The following is a 17140-nucleotide window of genomic DNA, read 5'->3' as shown; positions in this document are numbered from 1 at the left end:
ATAATTCTTGGTCCATGACTGGGGCTTCCAAATTCTATAGCAATAGCATCATAATAATACAGAGCAAAACTTTTCTACTCCTGGTATTTCCTTATTCTGAAGAAGAAGAAGAAGAAAAGGAGTTTTGTCCTATTCTGTACAGAAGACTCAATAAATATGTATGTGGTCTGAGATTCAGGAGGTAATGCTTGTTTCTATCATTCCACTGTTCCAAGTTCATTACTGTTTTCTCAGTTTTCAGCTTTTGGTATGTATACTTCCATATCAATGTCCAGTGCACTGGAAATACCTAAAATTCAAAGCAGGGTCCTGTCATTATCCATGCAGGGATTGTGCTTTCTATGGTCTCTCTGATGCTGAAACTTTCTGGCCACAGTAATAACTTACCTAAGGAAAGGGGAATCTATATTTAAATGACTAGCTGCACAAGAGGCACATCCCAAGAAGAGACAATTCTGGGTTGTCTCTTCTCCCTGTTCTACTTAAAAGTTGTGGTGAAATATGTGAAATACAGTAAGGTCTCAAGAGTATGCAAACTCAGAGTACACAACCTCACTCCTAGACAGCTGACCCCCCATTCTTACAGTAAACCCTGGAAATGCACAATTTCCAGTTGTGCTTAACTCACTCCCTTCCCAGCCTGGGCCCAATCCCCCCCGATTCCACATGCCCCTGGCTCAGCCTCCGCCCCAGCTCTGCTCACCACTTGTGCATAGCTCGTGCTCACCCACCCCCCACTCCCTCTTCTGGCTCTAGCTCAACCTCCCTGGCCCGTCTACCACATTGCTGGCTCACTACCTGTGTGCTGCTTCGGCTCACCCCCCACGCCCAACTCTGGCTCCACCTCACCACCCGTCACATGCAGCTCCAGTTCAACCACCGCTGGCCCTGGTTCAAGCTCCTCCGCTCATGGCTCCAGGTCAAACCCCCCTGTGCGGCTCTGGTTCAACACCTCCATCCCAGTTCATTTCCCCCCGCCCCGCCTTCCCACTCATGGCCTGGCTCGCCACCTAAGCTGGGCTTCTGCTCACCACCCCCAGCGCACAGCTCTGGCTCAGCTCCACCCCTCACCCCCCTGCAGCCCTAACCCAGCCCAGTCTTAGCCCTCCCCTCCCGCCCATCTCCCATGGCCCCATACTAATGCCAGGCTTAACCTTCCCCAACTGCCCCCCTCCCCAGGACTTACCTTTCTGCTGCTTCTCTGGCTGCAGAACATGTGTTCAGCTGGGGAAAAAGCTGGACCCCCACTTGTGCGGAATCCAAGTTACACAAGCGTGAATGGACTTGAACCTTCGTGTAACTCGAGGGTCTACTGTACTCTGTTGTTAGTACAATAGAGTTCATAGGAGCTGTGCACAACTCCAGTTTGGTAAAAGGTTTTAATCCAAAGTACAGGTTCGGTTCCTGTAGGTCAACAGTGTATGTGCAGATCACGCCGTGTGTGTGTTTGGAACTTTTTGGTCATATGTCCTTTTGTACATACACTTGACCTGGCTTGCCAAACTTTGCCCTCCGCCTTTGCAGTGGTGACTGAGGATTATGTATATCCCTTCCACACACACCTTCTGATCAAACATATCAAAGTTCTCCTGCCCCCATATCCTGTAGGAACTCAAGAGGTCAGAAAAGAGACCCTGCTTGTTCCCTTCCTCAGTGATCATGCTGTAGCAATGGATCATGGGCAGACGAGGGAGCCCACTGGAATTGTCTGCAAATGCAAGTTTCAGGGTCTCAAGATGATCTAGAATTTCACATGAACAAATTGTAACTGAGCTATCAGACTGGCTTGTATAGAATTCCTTCCTGTCTCTGAAGCATCACAGTGAAGACTGACAAATATATTGGCAATGCACTAAACAGGAAGATGCTTGATCATTCCCTCTCTGCCGGAGGTTATCAGATTCTAAGAACGGTCCCATTGGAAATAATTTACTTGACAGTTCTGCGCCTACCAGATATGAGCAATGATCTGGCAAACTTTTTAGGCAGAAATGAAGTAACTAGTCACCAAAGAAATATGTCATTGATGGTAACTGCCATTATATGCCTGTTCACCAGACAGGTAATGCTAAATGCAGAGATTTCTGCTCCATGCCCAGCTCCCTTCCTATCACCTTTCTACTTCCATGGTGCTGAGGATTGCTATGTGCCTTCCCACTGAGCATTCTCATCCTTAAGAGCATATCCAAGATCAGATACGACAGAACCATAGTCGTCATGATACCACTTTGTAAGCAAAGACCATTTTGGCTGGTGGAAAGCCTACATTTGTCTAGCCAGCCCTGCTTCACCTCAGTATGATTTCCCATCTGCCTGGAAATGCTGTCTCAGAACCAGGGAGAAATATTACATCTAGGTCCATGTTGTGTTTGATAGCCTTAATGTTTGCTTATTGAGCAGGACAGAAAAAGACTCCCCACTAATTTAGAAGACCCTTTTACAGAATGGCAAAGATTTTCCGTATCGGTATCTCAGATCAATGCGACTCCAACTGAGACTGTAATTCCAAAGATTATGGATTACATGCTCCTTCTAAAACAAGCAGGACTGGCCTTTATGTGCTTAAATTTCATCTTGAATTAGTATCAGCGTGTCTCACTCTGAAACAGTCAGTTCTTCGGCTGGTTCCCGTCGGTGCTCCTTATCAGGTGTTGGGCCAGCCTTGGCGCCTCGAATAGGAGATTCGCAAAGTGGTTGCCGCTTGGATTGCACATGTGCAGAAGCGTGCTGGATCCTTCATGTTCCTCTAGTCATGTGCACAATCTGGTCTGAGCCAGTTCCTCTCATCCACTCTCGGCTGCAGATGGACTTCTCCTGTGCTTTTCTGCAGCACGTCTGAAAAGCAATTTTTGATCCTTGTTATTTATTGGTCATAGTTTCTAATAAGTTTCTAATAATCGTAGTTTTATATTTACTTGTTACAGATTTAAAAAAAAAAGTCAAGTTGTATAACGAGTTCTCTAGTAGTTAGTATGTTTAACAGGTGTGTTACTGCCTTGTTTGCAATTCTAAGAACTAAGCTGTTAACAGCTCTGTTGTTCTGTTGAAATGCCTGCATCAGGTTTTAAAAAGTGTAATTCTTGCCAGGAGGCAATGCTGGCCTCACAGGGCCACGCTTAGTGTATACGCTGTTTCAGAGAGTCCCATGTGCCTTACAAGTGCCCATATTGCTCTAAATTTACAGCAAGAGCTAGAAAGGACAGAGAAATGAGACTGAGACTGATTCTTTTTGAAAAAGCTCTCAAGCCTGATACCTTTGACCAACCAACACCTGAAGGCATGGCAGCAGGTCAAAAATACCAATCAGCCTCATTGGTCTCCCCTGGCGGCCATAAGAAAAAATTATGTTCGTCTCAATCTATGCCCATTTCATCTGGTGACAAGGTGAGTCATATTGAGAGCTGAGCTTCCTTGCTAACTAAGGAGGACAAGCAGCCTAAGAAACTGGCTCCACCAGTGCCGATGCAAGAATCCCACCCAGAACTGATGGGTTCATGGAGATCATTGGTGCTGACACATAAAGATCAAATGGCACCAGAAATACCACCAGCACCGCACACTGTGCTGCTGGCACCGGTGGCACCTGAGCCAGCAGCACTGATGGTCTCAGCATCGAAGCTACCTGCATTGGCTTATCCAGCACCGCATACGGTGCTAATGGGCACCAACTCCCCAAGGGAACCAGAAAAGGCACAGGCCAAGACTCAGCACTGTAGCCCATCACTTCATTCACCACTTCTGACATTCTCTTCTCAACCCATGTCTCCTTGTTCTCCCACGGTACTTTCATGTTAATGTCCAGTATCTCCTCCGTCGCCATTCCTGAGAACACCTTTCTTAGAGCAACCGCACTTACAGCTACAACAAATGATTTCCAAAGGTCCCCTTCACCTCCACCTCTTCAATGTTGTCCTAGCTGCCTTACTCTTATCGTCATGACAAATACAGAAGACACTCCATCTCTCACTCCTTCTCCCCAGATACTAGAGCATACAGCTACCCTCACACCTACAGGTACACCAGCTGCAATACCACTATCACAACAGATCTAGAGATATTTCTCTTGAATCTAGACAAGGATACAGGCATTCAACTATCCCTCTGCCACCGCTGTCACTTCCATTTCCACAGGCCCAATCCTTAATTTCTGCTCTATCAGAACCAAGGGAGGATCAGCCAGGCGACTTAGAGGAACGCATGGAAGTTTATCAGACAGGTGTATCCTCATCATCCCTGGATGAGGCAATTATTCTGGGCAATTCTTCTCTCCTGACGATTTAGGACAATTTCAAGAACTGTTTAAAAGAGTAGCTCAGGGTCAGGACATTCGAATAGCTGAATTCCCAGAAAAACAACACAAACTTGTAAAGAATTTGAGACCTCCAGCATCATCCAGGATCGCCATCCCATTAGATGATGACATAAAGGAGGCACTGAAATAACATCTGACAAACCCATGCCTCCATCCCAGGCACTAACAAGAGGTCTGACAAAAAGTATTTTGTGCCATCCATGGGGACAGAATTTTTTTCCAACCCTCCTCAGCCTAATTCTCTGGTGGTAGACCTCAGCTGTGATGATTCTAAGGCACCCCAGTAAAAATCCACAGTCTCTGACAAGAATGCCACAAGGCTGGACCTGTTCAGGGAAAAACATCTATGCCTCTTCTACCCGCCTATTGCACATTTGTCTAATCATAACTTTGATAACTATACGAAACTATGACCCTCGGATTACTTTACAGATTGCAAGAAATCTATTCTTAAGGCAGTTGTTCAAGAGGGTTGTGCGGCATCTCATACAGGTGTAGAGAGAGCCTTAGATGTTGCTTACGCTGCTGCATGTTCCACGGTGACAGCTCCGGTCATGAGGAGAGTATCCTGGTTCCAGACCTCTGGAGTACCTAAATTAATTACAGACCAAGGTCGAAGACCTGCCTTTTGACAAAAGCAAATTATTTGCTGAAGCTACAGATAGTGTGTTACATTCCAGTAAAGATTCTCGAAAAACACTGAGAACTTTAGGGATTCATACTGTGCCATACAAAAGAAAGAGATATTACCCATATCAGAGACGACACAGTTACTCCTAACAGTGGCAGTCCTATCAGCAGAGGGGCTATGAGCAATCCACACAACCCCATAGGCCATCTAGAAGTTGTAATCAGCAATGCAATCCACCTCTGCAAAACCCAAGGTAGCAACTTTCACTTCACCATTGAGGCTTGTGGTACCATCTCCATGGTCCAATGCGAACCACCAGGTCAACATCTGTTTCATTATTGGCTATGCCCCTTTTAACATCAGTAGTCCAAGGTCAGTGCAGAGAAGTGGGTGCTGAGAATAGTCTCAGCAGGCTATGCCATTCCCTTTCCTACAACACCACCCATTACTCTGCCCACCCTATTCCTCTTCAGGGACCCCAAGAGGTCGACCATCTGCTTGCAATAGAAGTGGTGGAGCAAGTACCTCGCAAAATCAGAGGAAAAGGCTTCTACTCCTGTTACTTCCTTATGGAGAAAAAAATGGAGATGGAGACCTTGGACCTACAGGCATTAAACTGCTACCTATGCAAACAGCGCTTCAAGATTATTATTGTTGCTTCCATAAGTGCTGTGCTGGATGTCGGAGATTGGTTCACAGCCCTCAACTTGCTTTCATATAATGATTCACCTGGCTCACAGACAGTTCATCTGGTTTACTGTGGGAACAGGACACTTTCAATACAGGGTACTGCCCTTCACCCTCTCGACAGCACCCAGAGTTTTCTCAAAGACTTGTGTGGAGTCAGCATACCTGCATTCGAGATGCCTGGGTAAGAATATTCAACAACCGTGTTACCGCAGTGTATTATATAAATTGGCGAGGGAGAGCAAGATCCTATTCTCTTTGTGCAGAGGCCCTCCGATTATGGAACTGGTGCATACTGAATGGCCTAACACTGGTGGCCTCATAGTGGTAAACAATATAATGGCCAATATGCTGAGCAGACAGTTTGCACCAGACCACGAATGGGAGGTAGAGTCCAACATTCTCCATCCTATTTTTTGATCTTGGGGCACTCCATCCATAGACTTGTTTGCAACCTAGAGCAACAAGAAATGTTGCCTTTATTGCTCCAGAGCAGGCATAGGGTGGGGGCTCTCAGCGACACTCTTCTTATCCCTCTCTTATCTGCCTTTCCGCCAACAGTCCTCATTCACAAAGTATCGGAGAAGGCCAGATTCAAGGGAGCCAATCTGATCGTAGCTCCGGCATGGGCTCGACAGCACTGGTTCCCAATTCTGCAACACGTCAGCACATCCTCCATGATCAATCCCTATCATTCCAAGCCTTCTCACTCAGAACCATGAGTTACTAAAGCACCCACAGCTGCACACGCTTCTCCTCATGACTTGGCTGATAATTGGTTTGATCTCTCAGAGGACTCGTGCTCTGAACAGGTCAGACACGTTTTGATTCTTGTGAAAGTTCACTAACTGTGAAAGACATATATAAGTGGAAATGCTTTGTTGCATGGTGCTCCGAACAGGGCATGCATCCACAAGAAGCCCCTTGTCATGGCTCCTTCCCCACTCTAGCAAGATAAATGCAGAAGTGGGGGCCAGCAAAAGTACCTCCAAAACCTTATCTACCGGGTTTTGGTATAAACTACCCTCCCAAAACCCTAAAAACCCTTAGATTTTTGGGGATAAAATTCACAGCCACCACCCAAGTAATAATAAGGAAACCAGGGAGAGACTACTTGGGAAATCTCAGCCCCAAAAGTAAAAACCAGGACACACACATTAACAAATACCCGGTTAATAAAAAGAGAAAAAGAGAACTTTTATTATTACAACAATATTCGTGTTGCAAGCCTCATGACTAGATGGAAGAGTCACAAAGTAAAACACGTGGGGAGTCTCCACCATGGGCCTAGAACTTAGTTACGAGGAGAGTAAAAGAACATTTCTAAAAAGTGCACAGACATCAGATCCCACTTCCCAAACCATAAAACAATAAAGCCTAATGGACTTATCTAAACTTTACCCTACTTACAGAAGAGTGGATGGCCTGTTCTTGGAGGGAGATATTCTGTGTCTGTCTCCCTCATGGCTGGAAATAAAGAAGCAAGACCGGAGGCCAGAAAAAGGAAGGAGCCAAAAAATTCATTTCTTACCTACATTCCTATAGACCAACCCCACCTGGCTAAGGAGGTTAACCCTTTTACTCCCAGGCTGCTGGCTAACCCTCATGATCGTGACACCCCTGTACAGTCTATTCTTTTCTACTTACTATATCTTAAGCAAGAGGGACTTGCTCTGCCATCTTTAAAGGTGCATTTCGTGGCCATCACAGCTTTTAGACACACGACGGATGGGACATCGGTATTTGCGCACCCGATCATGGCACATGTTCTAAAAAGTCTCACCAGTCTGTACCCTCTTTGTAAACCTGTATCATCACCTTGGAGTCTAGACCTAGTTCTGGATACAATATGCGGATCTCCATTTGAACCATTAGCAACTATTCCATTATGTCTCCTTACCTTAAAAACAGTATTCCTTCTGGCTATCACATCTGCTCTTCGAGCTGGCAAGCTGGCTGCCCTCATGGCCTCTTTGCCATATATGATATTTACCAAGGAGGCAGTGATGCTTCAGTTACACCCTGCCCTTGTCCCAAAGGTCACATCTGAGTTCCACTTGAATGATCCAATCATACTTCCGTCTTTTTACCCAAGACCACTTTCTTCCAGTAAGCAGACAAGACTGCATTCTCTGGATGTGAGGAGAGCTTTAGTGTGCTGCCGAGAAAGAACAAAGCCTTTCCGAAAAACAGACCGGCTAATACTGTCTCTTCCACAGAGATCTAAGGATGAGGTGCTCTTGTCACAGAGAACCTCAAACATCATCACATTGTGTATAACTGTGTGTTATTCTTTGTGGAAGACAGCATTACCTGTCCCACCTAAAACTCACTCTTCTAGGGCAATGGCTGCGTCCACGGAATTCTTCAGACATCCCTTTGAAGGACATCTGCCAAGTAGCGACGTGGTCGTCTTAGGACATATTCACCAAGTATTATACCGTACGTAACCAGATGGCTGGAGACACTGATCTCTCAACAGCCACACTCCTGGTGTCTTGACATCTAACTCCAGTACCTGCCTCTATGCTTTTCTGGGGGGACCACTGCTGTATAGTCACCTGATATGGAGCACCCACGGGGACCACTCAAAGAAGAAAGAGAAGTTACCCACCTGAGTGGTAACAGTGGTTCTTCGAGATGTGTCCCTGTGGATGCTCTGCTCACCACCCATCCTCCCCGCTTTGGAGTTGTCTCATTATGTCTTTCAGATGTGTACTTCCAAGGTGACTTCAAGGAACTGGCTCAACCGGTTCACACACATTACTAGATGCTCACGAAGGGCCCGGCACCCTTCTGTGCATGCGTGATCAAAGCAGCAACTGCTTTGCAAATCTCCAATCTGCGGGGCTCGGGCTGGCCCAACACCTGATATGGAGCACCCATGGGGACACATCTCAAAGAACCATCATTACCACCGTGGTGGATAACTTCTCTTCTCTTTTCATGTCCTACAGTGTTGAGAGCCTTAAGGACCTTTTTCATTCCATCCTCCAAATAAGGCCCATGCTCTCATATTATAACATAGTGAAGCCTGAAATTGCCATTTGTACCATCACCAGAATGTTCATTATACCACCTCATCATCAAGATGGTCTGTCTTGTAGCCATTACATCAGCACAGTCAGTGAACTATGAGATTTTGTGGCTGAACTGGTATATATACACCTCTGTAGGAACAGAGTGCTGATGAAACTAGGCCCTAAATTCATCCTCAGAATTGTCCTAATTCACCCAAGCCAGTCTGTCACCTTACTATTCTTTCCAAAGTCTCCCTCATCCTCAGGAGAAAAGAAGCGTTATATTTTGGATATTGAAGTAGTCCTATATTATATAAACTAGACTTTCTCACTGGCTCTTTGTGACCATATATAATACTTCCAAGGGCCAAGCCATTTCACCCCCATAGAATCTTGAAGAGGATTATTCAGTGCATTTCTGCCTACTCTCTGATGTCTAGCAAGGTTCTCCCTACAAACATTCTATCTGAGCACAAGGATGCTACTGACAGATAAGATCTGTAAGACCACCACATGAGCGTTGAGCAACTTGGTGACCTCTGTGAAATGCTGTGCATTTGACATGGCTTCCAGGGCAGATATTGCATAGGGAAGAGCAATACTTTAGTCCGTTTTTGTCTAACATAACTGACACTGTTCAATCATATACAGTGAGAATTCTTCTTGTGAGTCCCCTAGAGTGTTATCTGTCATTACCTCAAAGAAGAAAAATAGTTATTTACCCTGAAATTATTGAGGCTTTTCTTGATGTTATAGTCCCACCTTTCACCCCATGGGTTTTTTGTTCTGTTTTTGGAGTTTTGAGTTACATAGGCTTTTAATTGTGTGGGAAAGGAGGGTCACGGAGTCGCCATCTTTTAATGACTTATATTGGAGCTGGTGTGGCTCTGCTGGACATTGCATGGAAAACAAAAACCAGTCTTGTGTATGGGTCACATTTACATCTAAGAGTAGGATGCATGCTCACTACAGCATTTCAGAGAACCACAGTAACTGCACAAGTGTTGGGGTGACCATGTTAGTCTGTATCTGCAAAAACAAGAAGTCCTGTGGCACCTTGTACAGTAACATATTTTGGAGCATAATCTTTCATGGGCAAAGCCTTTGCCCTCGAAAGCTTATGCTTCAAAATATCTGGTAGTCTATAAGGTGTCACAGGACTTCTTTCTTATTGTAGTAATTGTACAGTAACTAACTGAACTTTCTAATGTGTATCTATGATAAACAGTGCTGGTAGCTCTATTATTCTGGCACCCTGTTCTTTGAGAAGCTCTAATACCTCTAGCCTTTGAAGTAGGCACTTGAAATTTACCAGGGGAGTGGCATTTGTATTGGAAACATGTCTTTTTTGCCATTTCCGTGAAAATTTGTTCTAATTTGGCAGATATTAGTAAAGACTTGCCTGAGCTTCACAGTTAAAATCTCTGAAGATCAGTTAACCTGAATCTTTAATAAGGTTCTTGTACTCTGTGTGTGTGTGTGTGTGTGTGTGTGTGTGTGTGTGTGTGTTTAATAGTATAGCGAATTTGCAGAATTTCAGCTGCTTTTCATGTGCCTGGATACTGATCAATTCATGCTTTATGAGCATTAGTCAAATGTTACTTGAGTACAGAAGTATTAAGCTCACTTTTTATAATTTTGATGATATAAAAAAGTCTTGTTTTGCTGTTGCACTATAAAATTCCCTAAAATTTTAAATATCATTTTTAATCTGGTCATGTCATGTATTTTCCTTCCAGTGATAAAATTATTTTTAACTTAATTCCAGTTAGGATTTTGACAGAATGATGATACATTTTTGGGACAAGTAGAATTTTGGCAAAGGGTGAATTCTTAATTAACATTTTATTTATGTGCATTTTCTTTAGAGGTTGGCTGTAGGCGTTTTGACAGAAAATGGCTTGACATTGGAAGAATGGCTGCCCTCAGCATGGATTACAGATACTATTCCTCGTCGGTGTCCCTTTGTTCCACAAATGGGTGATGAGGTATTTTTTTGTTTTTTCTCCGGATTCTTACTTCCAATTTCCAGTTTTTCAACTTTTTATGCAATTTTTTTTTTTTTTTTAGAAAAATATATTAGTTTGCATCATTGTCTTTTGAACATTTTGGATTGATTTAAACTCTCCGTTTAAACCTTGATTTTAATTAAGCCAACATTGCTTTCTTTGAGAATTAAATGTTCTGTTAGCATTTTACACTGCGCCATTCAAAATCTTCTGCTTGCTGTGTCACATTTACACTATCGCTTTTCTTTCTCCACATTATTGATATGGGGTTTTTCATTGCACTGCATTTCTCCTATGCCTATCCTTGCCTCTGTTACTTCGGTGGAGTTTACATACAGTATTTGAAAGCAAGAACTATTTGAAATAAAAGGGAAGAATTAGAAATATTACACGTTGGACCTCCGCAGTCCAGCATCTGCAGGAACTGACCAGTCCCGAGCAAGGAAGTTTGCTCGACCAGGGGATAATAAGCCGCTAGGCTGGGAGAGAAGCGGGGAGCACCAGCCTCTCTCTTGGGTTCCCCTCCCAGGCTCCTGGCTGCTGCAGGCTCCGGTGAATGCTGCTGCCCCAGTGGACACGACTGCTGCCAACCCCTCTAACTCCAAGGGCTCATTTGCCCTGGCCTCACAAGGTTTCTCTTGCGTTTGTTTCATCATTGTGCCAATAATAGTCATCAAGAAAAGTTGGAACACTCTCAGAAATGTGTGTGTTAGAGTTCAAATCCCAGGTTTACAAATTTTTTCTGATCTTAACTTCTTCATACAGAATGTCAGTGGAAGGAAATCTTTTAATAAAGAACTCTATTATAAGGCTATGTCTACATTACATGAAAAAGTCGACTTTAAGTCAATTAGCTCAATTTTACGTCACTTTTACCTGCATGTTCTTAAGTAGCTTGTGTTTATGAATTTATTCAGTCATGTGGAAGAAGTATTTTAGCTCTTATCCATCCAATATCTAGTGGTTTAATTTGCTCTGTGACATTTGCGTGACTTAAAAAAAATTATTAGCAATTTAAGTCAGTGGTTAATCCTTATGACATTTTGTCCACTTCCGTATACCCAGCTGTGTAGTGCTATGCTGATTGGGAACGCCAGTGAAGTTTACTTCCATGCAGAATTAAACTGTTGTGATGGCAGTCTATGAAATTCTTTTAATCGATTAACGTTGTTTTGGTCTTGCAGGTGCACAATGTACCATAAATATCTTTCTGTGGCATTTGAGTTTCTAAGTCTTTTGAAAATCCCATTCTTTGATTTTTATTTTTTTTTTTCACCCTCTATTACATAAATTCAGCAGACAACATCATCTTGAATTTTTAATTACCAGTCTTTGGGTAGTTTACCTTAAATTGACTTAATGTTCACTTTAGTAGTTACTGCATTCATAATTTTGTATATCTGGCTATTTATTTGGTTGCTGTGATGGATAACAAATTTCTGTAGCATTAAAATGCTTCACATAGCTACCAATATATAAAATAAATACCGGAGAGTAAAACTAGATTATATTAGTCAAGCACCAGTCCCTAGAAAATCAATTCTTATGATTCCCAGGGTAAATACTGGTAAAATATTTATAAACACATGCTAACATATTTCATGGGAAAAATAATTTTGTCATTATATATTTAATTTTTTCTTATTTTCACCACTGGTTGTTCTAGAATACATTTATGCCATGCTGAAAGAAGCCATATGAGCACTTGATCGACCATATGCCTTCTATAAGAGAGGGAAGAATCTATTTACTGAGATCATTGGCATAATAGTACAAAACTTGTATGTCTGGATAAAGTAGTTCTCCCGTTACAAGCATGTGTATTAGTATTATTTCCTCTACTTAAAAAAGTAGCTGATTCCATGTGTTGGGAAATGGAGTAATAACTATACAGTGTGAACCTTTTGCATGTGATTAGTCTCTGTTATTCACACTAGCAATTTATTCCTGTTACAAACAGTTGAGCCTTAGTCAATCCACTATAATATTCAATGTATCCATTGGGTGGTGCATTATCTTGATAACTTATTTCTATTTAAAATTAAGCCAATAGTTTGTAGACTGTTTGAAATGCCTGATTTGCTTATATCTGTACTATGTCTGGAAGGCAACACACACACTATATCAGCAATGTGCTAAGATTTTGGTATTCTAAAATATTGGTTAATTAATTTTTGTTTTCTTCTTAGGTTTACTATTTCCGACAGGGTCATGAAGCATACATTGTAATGGCTAAAAAAAATAAAATATATAGCATTAATCCAAAAAAACAGCCATGGCACAAGATGGAACTACGGGTATGACAGCTCTTATTTTTTCCATTTTTGCTGTCTTTAAAATATGTAATAGAAAAGAACTTTTGTATGTATGTTATGTCTTCAAGTTTCCTTAGTTCTGCTTAGAGATTTTTTAAAACATATACTTTGTTTAAAATACTTGATAAAGATTAGAAATGAAATAATTACTCCAGAAGTTTTAAATAGTAGCAAACAAATATGTAAAAGTTCTGGTTTTAGTAATTAAATTGATTACTGAGAAGGATGAAACAAAAAAAGTCATAGTCTGGTTCATTAAAACAATACCTTTCTCTTGATGTGACTGACGTTCATGTATCAATCTGGTGCGTTTTTTAACCCTTTTTGAAAGTGTGTTATAGTGAACAATTAAGTTTTCAAACAAGTTGATACAATGAAGTTATATTGGAGAATTGCAGCCTTTCATTCCAGGTAGTAAATTTGAAAGCTCTGTATTTGACATACTGATTTGTGTTTACATGGTTCACCACTGAAATCTCTTGTTCAGCAGCAGTATATTCACTTTTTCATTTAATATTTGTTTCAGTACTCTTATGTTCAACACCTTTAAATAAGGTTTTATTTTGTTTAAATTCAGGAACAAGAGCTGATGAAAATAGTTGGGATTAAATATGAAGTGGGATTGCCTACTCTCTGCTGTCTTAAACTTGCTTTTCTTGATCCAGATACTGGTAAACTGACTGGAGGATCATTCACCATGAAGTAAGGGAAGCATTGTTTCTGTTCCAATAGGGGATCTGTTTTTATAATATTTAAAACCTTATAAACTTGTTCAATCTTAAAGATAAGTTTTATTTTCAAACATATATTTTCTTTGACTTGTTTTAATTGAATTCAGGTGCATTAATTGCATTTTGATATCTAACAATGCTTTCCATATTCTCTTCATGGTTTTTCACCCTTATTTTTGCTCCATTTTGATTACAACTAGGTACCACGATATGCCAGATGTTATAGATTTTCTTGTCCTGAGGCAGCAGTTTGATGATGCAAAACATAGACGATGGAATATAGGTAGGTAGTACATTTTCTGAATGTTTAGTAAATGTACCTGATTTCATTCATGTTGCCTTATATCATTAGGAAAGTGGCAAAGTGGGTGAATATAAAGTATTATGTTGGAATCAGACAGCAGGTTTTATTGATCTTTACAGAGATGCAATGCTTAATGCTTCACACAACAACACTATAGCTGCTGCAGAATTAAACTTTGACATTGAATGGTTACATGTGAGAAAAAAAATTTAAAGGTGAGCAGCAAAAGAAGATAGCATGTTTTCCTTTTATCTTATAAATATCAGGAATATTGTATCTTGTTTTCCTTTACTTGGTCAAAGGCCCTTTATAGGACTAAGAACTAATCTAAAGCTCTTTCCTCCTAATTGAAATGTTAACCCTCAGAGAGAATTTTTGCTACATGTTTGAATTTAAATACGCATTTTAAGAAAATTAGACTTGTTAAAAGTATGTAGCAAAATATCCTGCGTGGCCTAAGTTGCTCAGGTTTTAGTCTCTTCTGATGTTTTCAAATGCTTGCTCATATCCATTCTATATTAAGCATATGTGCTCACCACATGCACCGGTGCCATAACATGCACGGTGAGGCAAAAGGGGTGCCATCAGCTCTCCCCACTCTGTTCCTTCTTTCTACCAAAGACAGTACCCACAATGTCTGTTGCTCTTGCTAGATGTTTAGTCTTCATTCTTATGAATTAGAAGAACCTGTAGTTTAATGCACGTAGTCAGTATTTGAGTTACTTAATCTTAGCAGTAGTGTACAGTTTCATTAGTGCGGAATTTAGGTGGTGAACAGGGCATGACCTAGTCCCCAGGCTAATGCCGAGCAGCAGTCCTCATTGCCCAAGCATGAGAGACCACTATTAGAGTACATAAACAACTGTCACACCTGCAAGTACTTCAAATGTGGGACTAAGAAGGAGCATGATATTCAATTTAAAGTGCTCCTGATAGAGTCAGCACTCCCTCCAGCCCTGGAACAGGCATCCAGCTCAGCACCAAGCCCAGTGGCATCAGTGTGGAGTGCCACGCTGACACCATCAACATGCTGGCACTGATCCTCTTCTGTGGCACCAGCCAAGAGCCCAAAGAAGCCCCAAGGACAGTCTCTTAGTCCCCACAAAGGGAGGACAGAGCTGGGGTCAAGCCAAGACCCACACTGGGCGACTCATCCTCTCCTCCAGGAAGTCAGATTTCATGTATCGTCAAGTGATGCAGCCCACTGTGTACCTTACATGAGAGCCCTGACACGGATGCAGGCCTGTCAGCTCCAGATGCCATCAACATCTGAATCTCTACAGGCTGCTCAGGAAATTCTAACTCTCCCACTGCTGCCCACGCTAGTCCCAGTGGTACGCAGCTAAATCCACTTTGGGACCTTACATTTGTCTTCACCTCAGCTGCACCGCTCCACGTTGCAAGGGCCATCCCATCACTGCTCACCCGTCCAGAGCTCTCACATCTTGGAGCTAGGAGGCAGATGTGGCAGTGCGCTCTGGTCATCAGACCCTTGGCATCAGCAGTAGGATTTGAGGACTACCTCACCGGTAAGCTGGTGGAGACCTATCAAGGCATGTACTACGTAGCAGGAACACTGGTGGGAATTCACTGCAGGTCCTGGGATGAGTCAGAGGATCAGATCCACCAATACTCCACCGTCTCCAAGACTTTGGGGAGATTCCCACCAGCAACTGGCCCATAACACTTCCCAGTCCCATTCCGTGCCTAAGTATCTGATATATAACACAATGTGTAGATAGATAGACTTCTCTTGCAGATGCACCTAGGGTCACCAGTATCGCAAGTAAAACACACATCTCATTCAAATCAGTCTTCCTCTAGACATGATGACTGGCATTGCTCTATGCAGATCCACCACAGCAGGAGAATATGGTCTCTGGGTAGTCATTGTTTTGGCAATAGCTCTGGCATAGAGCAAGGTTCCCAGTTTTTTCACAGCCTCCAAGACTAAGATTATCATGACTGCCTCGGTGATACTTACCTCACTGCAATGGTGGACCTTTCGCAAGTTCTGTTCTGTTCAACAGCCCCCCTTAGTTGGGCAGATATCCATTTGCTTGGCTGGGGTGCGAATTTCATAGTTCTCCAGATCCAGGGTTTGTGGTTCCCAGAGGAGATGACGTTACATATAAATGTCAGAAAATTCAGAGCAGTACACTTGGCATGTAGGGTCTTTCTGTGACACCTGTTGGGCAGAGTGGTCAGAGTCCTGATGAGTAATAGCCTCAATGCTCTATATCAGCAGGCCAGGAGGAGGCACTCCAGCTCATGGGAATCAGCCACGAGATCCACCTGAAAGATTGTCACCTCCTTAGCATCATGAATATGTTAGTGGATCACCTCACCAGCACCACAAGTGAAAACAGTTAGAAGTCGTCTGGCACCTTATAAACTAACAGCTACATTGGACCATAAGCTTTTGTTAGAAAAGACCCACTTCATCAGATGCACCTCCTGTCACATTCCCTCTGCTCCCTGTCATAAGCAGGGTCTGGTAAAGATCAAGAGAGACAGGGCACAGATGATCATGATAACCCCAGTGTGACCGCACCAGCATTTGTTCGAAACATTCTTCAATCTGACAGCAGCCCCTCTCTGGCTCCTGCCCAACTGACCAGACCTACTGTTGCAGGATTGTGGTCAGCTCCTGTTCCCAGTCTCCTCTCTCCAGGGTTTTTCTGCTGGGCATCTGGGTGTGGCATTTCTCCCTCACTTTCTTCTAAGTACAGTTGCCCATCTTAGACTTTGCGCTGCATCTCCAGAACCAGTGCCTGGGGCATGCTTCCAGTGGAGTGCATTTTATGGCCATGTCTCTTTTTTCACTTGCCAGTCAAGGGCCAGATGGTGTTTTTTTCATGACACAATGGTCAGATTATTGAGAAGGTCTTGATAGGTGTGGAACTCCATCCCACAGTGGGATCTTAGCTTTGTTCTCTTTCTAGGCTCACTAGCCCGCCTTTTAAGCCACTGGACTCCTCCTTTCTTTTTCACCCGTCATGGAAGGTTGCTTTCCTGGTGGTGCTGATGTCATTGAGACACGTCTTAGAGCCTTAGACCTTCTCAGCCTCTATACTGGGTTTTCTGTAAGGATAAGGTCCAGCTGCAGCCCAGCCATCCTTGCTGCCAAA

The 17140-nt window shown here is 42.8% G+C and overlaps 1 protein-coding gene across 6 annotated transcripts in view; it reads left to right on the top strand.

Moving 5' to 3' along the window:
• PHIP (PHIP subunit of CUL4-Ring ligase complex) overlaps positions 1 to 17140 on the top strand; it is a 320457-nt gene that overhangs the window by 226664 nt on the left and 76653 nt on the right. For all 6 annotated transcript variants that reach the window (XM_074990995.1, XM_074990994.1, XM_074990993.1 and 3 more), the window contains exons 24-27: positions 10519 to 10638; positions 12849 to 12956; positions 13552 to 13676; positions 13906 to 13988. In XM_074990995.1, the coding sequence (XP_074847096.1) occupies positions 10519 to 10638; positions 12849 to 12956; positions 13552 to 13676; positions 13906 to 13988 (436 nt within the window). The remainder of the gene's footprint in view (positions 1 to 10518; positions 10639 to 12848; positions 12957 to 13551; positions 13677 to 13905; positions 13989 to 17140) is intronic.

The sequence above is a fragment of the Carettochelys insculpta genome, chromosome 3, assembly GCF_033958435.1.
Source record: "Carettochelys insculpta isolate YL-2023 chromosome 3, ASM3395843v1, whole genome shotgun sequence".
NCBI classification, from domain to species: domain Eukaryota; kingdom Metazoa; phylum Chordata; order Testudines; family Carettochelyidae; genus Carettochelys; species Carettochelys insculpta.
Note: the sequence above shows the minus strand (reverse complement) of the source record. Positions and strands in the feature narration are given on the sequence as shown.